General features: G+C 41.9%; 1 protein-coding gene across 3 annotated transcripts in view; it reads right to left on the bottom strand.

Moving 5' to 3' along the window:
- The window catches only part of lrp4 (low density lipoprotein receptor-related protein 4), a 108,030-nt gene that overhangs the window by 10,482 nt on the left and 88,980 nt on the right, over positions 1 to 8,568 (bottom strand). For all 3 annotated transcript variants that reach the window (XM_005744403.1, XM_013913659.1, XM_013913660.1), the window contains exons 15-21: positions 5,621 to 5,797; positions 4,279 to 4,404; positions 3,420 to 3,628; positions 3,007 to 3,088; positions 2,782 to 2,887; positions 2,497 to 2,698; positions 2,141 to 2,330 (exon numbers count right to left, since the gene is read on the bottom strand). In XM_005744403.1, the coding sequence (XP_005744460.1) occupies positions 2,141 to 2,330; positions 2,497 to 2,698; positions 2,782 to 2,887; positions 3,007 to 3,088; positions 3,420 to 3,628; positions 4,279 to 4,404; positions 5,621 to 5,797 (1,092 nt within the window). The remainder of the gene's footprint in view (positions 1 to 2,140; positions 2,331 to 2,496; positions 2,699 to 2,781; positions 2,888 to 3,006; positions 3,089 to 3,419; positions 3,629 to 4,278; positions 4,405 to 5,620; positions 5,798 to 8,568) is intronic.

Consider the following 8,568-nt stretch of genomic DNA (forward strand, 5'->3'; position numbering starts at 1 on the left):
AAACCCACAACAACATTGGGGAAACAAACAGAAAAACCCTTCTAGCCACCCAACAGAGCCAAATACATCACCGAGATCAGACAGGCTTCACAGGCTCTGTTCTCTCAGCCAATGATCTGGGTTCAGTTTACCTGTAATTCCCTAGTGCCAGTAGATATATTGGATGTGAGCTCAGAGAAAAGCCAGCACACATCAGAGAGAAGAGCTTCCTTTGTGTAAGATACATATTTTTATTTGTATTTTTGCTGTGTACACACTGCAGCCTTTATACCTTTGTGCCTTTATAATGAAAAGATGATTTACACTTGAAAAACGTGATGTGGCTTTTGACATCTGACTGGCTCGCCCTGCTTTGCACTTTGGCTGCTTTAGCTAACGCTAAAAGAACAAGGCTGGCTCACAAGTCGGCACCCTGCAGTCCAATTTGGCTTCCTACAAATTCCATCAATTAGCTAGAGCAGGGGCGTAGATTTGGCATGGACGGAAGGGACATGTCCCCACCAATATCCAGCGATTATTAAATTGTCCCCACCAATAATTTGATCTCTTCGAGTAAAGAAAAACAAACCCGATAGAAAGAAAAAAACGATCTGTCACCGTCTCATTCACCCAGCGGTGCAGAAAGAGTTAAATTACATACTCTACTGGAGTCCTATATCATGTGACAAATATGGCCAATGTGATTGGCTGTGCTTTTCAGGGAGCTCTGTTTAGTTTTAGCAGCGGCAAGCCTGCGCTGCGAGGACCTGCAAGGAGGAGAGGAGGATGGCAGCAAAAAGAACCTGGATATAAGAAAGTATTTTTCAAAGAAACCTGTAAGTCACTTAAATTCAAGTTCACTCATAAAATGTGTCCGTCATAATAACGTTACAGGCTATGCTAGGCTTTGAATAACGTAGAGGCAGCTCTGCCATGTTGTAGCTCGGACAGAGGTGACGAGGCGAGGTCACAGGTGACTTACTGATGATTTGGTGCTATAGATTAACTAGTATTTATCATCATAACAATTGTTAGGCTGCTGATGTTAATTGATTCATTAGTGTATATTTGACAAAGAATCTGAATTGACATGTCTCACTTTTTATATGGCACGAATCAATGTGTTATTTTATCAGGTAGCAATATGTCCTAGTGCAGTCAGAGGGGAAGAGCCAGGGCCAAAGGTGACGCACATCAAGCACATAGTAATAATTTTAGTCTGAGGATAAAACGCATGTACTTAGGATGAAAGATACTTCAGTGATCTCAGAAGATTAAAAAGATGGCTAAGGTCAACAATGACTCAAATGAGATTAAACAATGCTGCTGTATGCCATTTCCACCAGGAGAGACTGGACAGTATAGATGTAAAACAAATAGGCCAGCAGTTTATCTCAGTTAACGAGAGGAGAAGGCATGTGTTCGGCTCCTTCACATAGTGGACACTGAGTTGTTGTGTGGGTCACCAGTAGTCCATGTCTGTTGCTGTAACAGTAGTCCATGTTTAGAATAAAAAATCCCAGCTCACTGATTTGATCGGGGCAATAGTGTGGCTAAAATGTTGCATAATTTTGCTGAGAGATCTGTTACTTTGTGGTAATCTTAGACGAGTAGCTTTATGGACAAAAACCACCAGGTCATTCAGTGTTCCCTTAGTGCTGTGTTAGAGATGTTGGTGTACTATAACTGAAGTAATGTTGTCCTTAAAGTCATATTCTTTTATTGTCATGACTGTATTTGAAGCTATTTTTATTTTTGTATGATACCTGATTTATATGGAATGTGGAAGTAAACTAAAGCCTAAAATACTTTAGTCAGTCATTTGTTTAATAGTAATTTAACATTATATAATTCACATATAAAACTATGAATTGTAATTTTAAATGGCTTAAACGCATGTAGAATAGCATATGTAGGCAAATATATTTCTCCCTTTTTTTTAATCAAGAAGCAAAGACAAAAAGGAAGAAAAAAAAAAAAAGAAACGGCAGGGTTTGGTGGTTGAATCATCCGTCCCCAGCAATGCCAAAACCAAATCTACGCCCTTGAGCTAGAGGTTTAACAGTATTCAACACTGTGGTTGTAAATATCTGTTTAAAGCTGCAAGTCCAATTCTCCTTCACACACACAAAACTCTATGCTTTAGTAGACAGACACACACCTGTCTCACGGTGTCGATGGAACATATGGATGTCCATTAGATTCTCTAGGTTTTCAGCCAGTGTGTGGCGCCCCAACCCAGTGAGCTTGTCAGCGCTTTGAATGCTCTTGGATTGCCAGTCTGTCCAGTACAGCTTGTCCTCATGTACAGTTAAGCCAAAGGGGTGAGGCAGCTGAGTCCCAATCAAAACCTGTGTGCAAAAACAACAGCAGAGGTCTGATGAGCTCTTTTAGAACATGTCTGAACAGGCATAATCCCACACACACACACACACACACACACACACACACACACACACACACACTTCTTCATTTTCGTACTTCAAATGTTTTCTCAGAAAAAACCTAACACCTTACCTGTCTGTCAGAACCATCAAAGTTGCCATATTCAATAGTTTTCATGCCAGCATCGGCCCAGTACAGGCGTTTGGTCTCATAGTCAATGGCGAGCCCATTGGGCCACGTCAGATTGGATGAAATGATGACAATTCGGTTGGAGGCGTCCATTCCTGCACGCTCGATCTTTGGGTTGGCCCCCCAGTCAGTCCAGTACATGAAGCTGAGCAGAAAGAAGGAACAAGTTAGAACTCCATGTGTTGTCCAGGTTCACAAGCTGTTTCTGTTTAAATGTCATCATCTTACCCTCCGATCGGATCAACTACAATGTCCCGCGGTCGGTCCAGGTTCTCCCATATCAGGACAGTCCGCATGCTCCCATTGGCATTAGAAACCTCGATACGGTCAGTACCTGACACCCAAAAACACGAGCAGATTAAATTGAGGAGCACTCCCTGCTGAGCTGGTCAATGAAGAAAATGGATATAAAATGATATTTTACGTCAGAATACATGAAATGAGACTTTTTACCAGCATCAGTCCAGTAGAGCTTGTTGGTCACCCAGTCAATTGCTAAACCTGCTGGACTTTCCAGACTGGTTTCCACCACCACCTGTTTTAAAAAGAAAAAGAAAAAGATCAGCTCGGATCCATGCTGACAGTTAATGTTTACTGCTTTGATGGCAATTTTCATGTCTGTTTTCATGTCTGTTTTATGTTATTCTGTAGTAAACCTGCAGCAGTAAGTTATGAATGTGCTGAAGGCTGCTACATTCTACAGAGGATGACCAGCTGCTGCTCTTTCACCTCAGCCCCAGTAGATGGCAGTAATGTATAAACCTAAATCTGCTGCCGTCCTCCTCTGCTCCTTTTTTAAGTATGGGCCAGATGAGAAATGACGAGACTGCAGTACTGAGTTCAGTCAACCTGCAGGTATCACTGACCTCCTGCTTGGTGCCGTTCCACAGTGCTCTGTTGATGGAGTCGGTGGTGACGTCTGTCCAGTAGATGTAGCCGTCTTTGGAGTCCCAGTCCAGCGCCACGGCATTGCGCACGTCAGCCAGAGGAATGACATCATCGGACATGTCCTCTGTGTCGAAGCTGATTCGTCGGATGTCCGTCCTTCGGGCAAAAAGCAGGAACTTGTCAAGACCTGATTAAAGACCAAAGGTCTTCTGTCAGTCTTCTAGGTTCAACAGTGGGGTCAGCATTAAACACAGTAAAACAGCTCTACCACAAAAACATGTAACCACTGATTAATATCACAAATCACACCCTCTGCATTAACATAATTAAACAGAGTCATGAGAATACTTTTTATTCAATTTCAAGCAGCATGACTTCACAGTGGGGAAAAAAATGAAAACGCTGCATTTTAGCTCAAATTTTCTTCAGCTGCTCAACCATAACATGCACTTGAACTCACTTTAAATGTTCCCTAAATGAGATCTCACTTTACATGCAGTAGGTGTCTTATAATTGTCTGCACAGGCATTTTTCATCTGAAATTTTGATTCCTCTGACAGCCTACACCTTAATCGTGGGGCTGATCAGATTAACCATGTGTTACAGGATTATTTTCTCTTCATTAGTGTGAACACACGGTTCATTAGTCAAAACAGAAGACAGAGCTTTTTTTTGTTTGTTTTCAATTTAAGATTCCAAATTATTGGCTATTAAAAATGACTTTAGTATGAATAGATGCCGCTAAACACTACTATAATATTAATATAATATTAATTATAATAATATAATATTAGCAGTATTTCTGTACTTTCCACAACAAACAGTGGAGGAACTCACCAGTGGCACAGCTGTAACTGTCCACCTTCTTGAAGCCGGTGGGACAAGCACAGGTGTACGTCTTGTTGCTGGGGAGACACAGGTGGCTGCAGCCTCCATTGTTGGTGCCACAGCGGTTCCTGCCACCTAGAGAGGAGACAGGCAGACACAACTCAGTATATCACATGTAAAGTGGTTCAAAAAATAAAAAACCCTCAAATCCACTTTCTCCTCAAACCCAGGGCAACAAAACAAATAGTCACACTTCCAAAAATGTCTGCCTCCTCTTTCATTAAAAGGTCACAGCGTGTGGGCTCTGTTCACTTAGGTTCTGAGTCGGCTTTAATTTTGTTCTGATCAGACATGAACTCACATGACTTGACTAAATCTTGTCTAAAAGTGCCTGACCTCCCCCTGCCAGCACGGAGGCAGCTCACAGTTCACGTTAGTGTCGGGGCTGCTGCAGTATTTTATCAGCACGTTAACAAAAACTTTCTCTTGGCTGGACGTCAAGTTCAACACGGTTTGTTAGCAAAGTCTTTGCTATCATGCTGATGAAAAACACACATCAACTGGCCGGTTCACGGCAGGGTCTTGACACTGGTGCAACAAATCATTCTATGGTGGGGTTTCGCCACTGTGTGAGGCAAATTTTTCATTTCTGCCTGCAATGATATCCTCAGATAAGTCTCCCATTTCTGCCTTCAACTAGCTCATCTTCCTTCCTCTAATGCTGATATTGTGTTTGATGTTTTGTTGCTCACCATTTAGCACATCATCTACTGCTACAAGCTGCAAACTTGGATACTTTAAAAAGAGAGTCATTGCTCCCAGCCAGTCACTGGCAGATCTGAAATAATGGGAAGTAAACATATCCAAATATAATGAGATTAGACTAGACTCCTTCCTTTTGCTTTTAACGCAAGCTGAAGCTATGTACAAAAGAGCTAGCACAGCTTCCTGTTGCTGCTGTGTGTTACTGTCCGATCCATGAACCCAAAACTGCAGTAACAGTCTCAACTGAGAAAAACCTACACAGGTAAAATGCAACATAATCAATACAAGATCAATGCAATGTTTTCTGCTGTTTCACTGTGATGCTATTGATTGTTCTGATTCAAGCTGCTGCTTTGTGACCTTGCAGAAAGTTGCAAACAGCTGTCAGCTGAAAAACTAATAATTCAGAGAGAAAAATATGAAAAATAGTCTATTTAGTTTGTGTATCTGCAACCCATCCCCAGATAAGGCCTTTATTTAACCAGACAAAAACCTTATTGAGAACAAAAATATCATTTTCAAGTTTTGTACATATGTAACAAACATCAGTCTGAGTATCCAGCTGTTGACCCAGCCCGATACTGACCTGCAGGCTGCCTCTGTGGGTGCAGTGTGTGGATGTCCATGGGAAAGTGCAGCTTGTTGCGGATTATCTCTTGGTTCTTTCCTGTGAATTTGTTAGCGCTGTTGATGCTTTTGGTGTGCCAGTCAGTCCAGTAGAGGCTGTCCTCAAACACTGTGATGGCAAATGGGTGGGGAAGGCCTAAAGAGAGACAAGTACAGAGTTTAGCAAGGCGACAGTCCACAATGACATTTATGCAAACAAAAAAAAGGAGAGAAAAAAGAACCCCCCCCCCCAAACACAGAAGCTGAGTTTGTCACATTTATAATAAGCAAAGTAATGATTCAATGAAGTTTCAGTCCTAACACAAAGAATGGAAAGAGCACATGCTACATTTGGCCTGTTCCACTAACTCTCCAAACATCAGAGCTGTGGGCTTGGCTGATGTCATATCATCCCCATTTTAGAACTGCTTTCAATTACACTGCCTCAAACCACTCTGTAGTTGGTTAAGTTGTGGCAAGAGTGTCCAAAACCAGAGGCGCTTCGTAGGTTTTCCATACATAATGTGACTTTTCCATCCGGAAACTGAATGTAAGAGAACACGCTTAAACCGGATCAGACTGATGCAGACTAGTTTTGCTCATGTGTCCACAATAAAACTTTACTCACAGATTTTAAAGTGAAAATTGAACCAGGACAGGATATGTGTGAGATTTCTGAAGGAGAGATCGATGCCTGCTCGATGTCTAAATGCTCTTTAACATCTTTAACATTGTTTTTGTATTAACAGAAGTACTCTGGCAATAAGACAAAAAGCTTGCCTTTTTTTCTAACTAACCACTCAGATTCACTGCTTAAATGGAAGATTTTCCTTGAACATCTGCGGCTGAATATTTAAAAATCAAAGTTCAAGCATAGCTGTGTGACGAGGCTTCATCTCTTTGTTTGAGAAAAGCCTCTTCAAAGTTCGTCAAAGCAGAGAAAAGAACAAAGAGAAAATGCAAATGGGATAATCAGTCGTGTCATTTGTTGTTCCAGTCCTCCTTGATATTAATGTTTACACGTGAAAGCTAACTGCTTTTATTAAGATTGGAAAAATTTGCTCCAAGGCTTTAATTCTGTGGCTATTTCTGTTCCTTACACGAATAGTTGATTTGTGGGGAACCTGTGCAGATATGTCTCCTGTGGGAACATCACACTAGGGTGACTCCTCCACACTTGTCCAAATCAATGTTCTTTTTCTTTCACCAGCCTTAATCTTCCTCCAGCACAGAAGCCGCAAAGCCCAGTCGGATGTGCACGCCGAACGGATGGAAAAAGTGATTTCTGCTGCCACACAGAGCCGCAGTGGTGTGGCGAGTGTGCTGGCGCACAGCTTTTAAAAACAGCGTTGCTAGTTTAATGACAGTGTTGTACGGCACAGCAGAAATGTTAAGTGGTAAACGTCAAAAACTGGAGCGAGATCACAGCGATAATAAGCCACAAGGATCAGAGTATCTGGGTGCGTTTTGTGTGACTGTTCGATGAGGTTTATTCAAGAAAACTGAACAAAAGAAATGAAATAAAATAAAACAGCACCTCTACATTTGCCCTCGTCTCTTCTTTTTCAACAGGTCCAGGTGTGTGTGTGTGAAATGATAGTGGCTCAACGTGTGTTTTCTGATCTTATCTCAACATGAGGGAGACAATAGTACACCCAGTTCCCTCCTCTTAGTCACCAACATCTCAATGATTGTTTTGATATGATCAGCTCATTCCTTGTCATCTCTGCTCCTGCTCCTTTTTTGTTCTCCCCAGGACAGCTGCAGGAGCAGCTGCAGGAGGACAGGGCATCAAACATCCCACCAAGCCTTCAGAGCTATGTCCTCTTTAACCTACACGTGGCACCTCATAGTCCTCTCACAGCTTGCCTGAATATGTCTCACTTCCTGTTATAGGTCACCAGCAACACAGCAAGGCCTCCGGCTGGACAGAACGCTGCTCCATAGTGTGATGGGAAGTTTCAGGGTTAGGTTTTTCCAAACAAACAAAAAAATCTGTAGTGATATTAGGAATACCACTTTAATGCATTTTATCTGTAAAGCTGAACCATATTATAGGGTTAGGGATCAGAATCTGGTTTGTCTTGCTGAAACAAGTAGGGCCATTGGTTAAAAAGACATCACTTGGACAGCAACATATATTGCCATGTGCACTAATGCATATCAACACAGATGGATTAGACAACAGTAGGAAATACATTTCCTTACAGTAGATGTCTTACTGAAAGTGCTGCAACTAAATTTAATGATACAATTCTTCCACTGTTATCGTCTTCAATACCATGTGTCAACACTGTAGAGCAGCGACCTGAAGGCCGATTATCTTGTTGTGTTATATCACAACTGTGTATGACTGTGGATACTGTGCCTCCACTGAAAAAGAAAGATTCATATCAGAAGTGTTCGACTTCCCGAGCCTGGTTCTGCCCGAGTTTTCTTCTTGACCGTTCCTTCCCATTGTCCCTAAGTGCTTGCTCATAGGTAACTGTTGGGGTTTTCTCTGCATTACTGTTGGGTCTTTACCTTACAATTTAAAGCACCCTGAAGTTACTGTAGTTGTGATATAGCGCTATAGATATTAAATTTAATTCATACCTGTGAACTAAAGTGCTGTCCACAGGGGCCATTATTTCATAGTTTAATTTAAGTCTACCTACATATACGCTATTGGGTATATTAAATGTCCAGTCTTCTGCCATACAGCATTGTGCAGTTGTCGAGTCCAGACAAAAAGTATAAACACTCCCCCACCAGCACACAAGTATGCAATACCCTATCTCTTCCTGTTCCCTACCTCGTGGTGTACAGGTGTGCAGACAGGATAGTGGTGATTACCGTGACAACCGCCTATGCTCCAATTCCAGTTACAGAGGAGCTGGCAGAAATCCAGATAGTACACACACACACACACACACACACACACACACA

This window comes from Pundamilia nyererei, unplaced genomic scaffold (genome assembly GCF_000239375.1).
Source record: "Pundamilia nyererei isolate P.nyererei 1_Seehausen unplaced genomic scaffold, PunNye1.0 scaffold00143, whole genome shotgun sequence".
NCBI classification, from domain to species: domain Eukaryota; kingdom Metazoa; phylum Chordata; class Actinopteri; order Cichliformes; family Cichlidae; genus Pundamilia; species Pundamilia nyererei.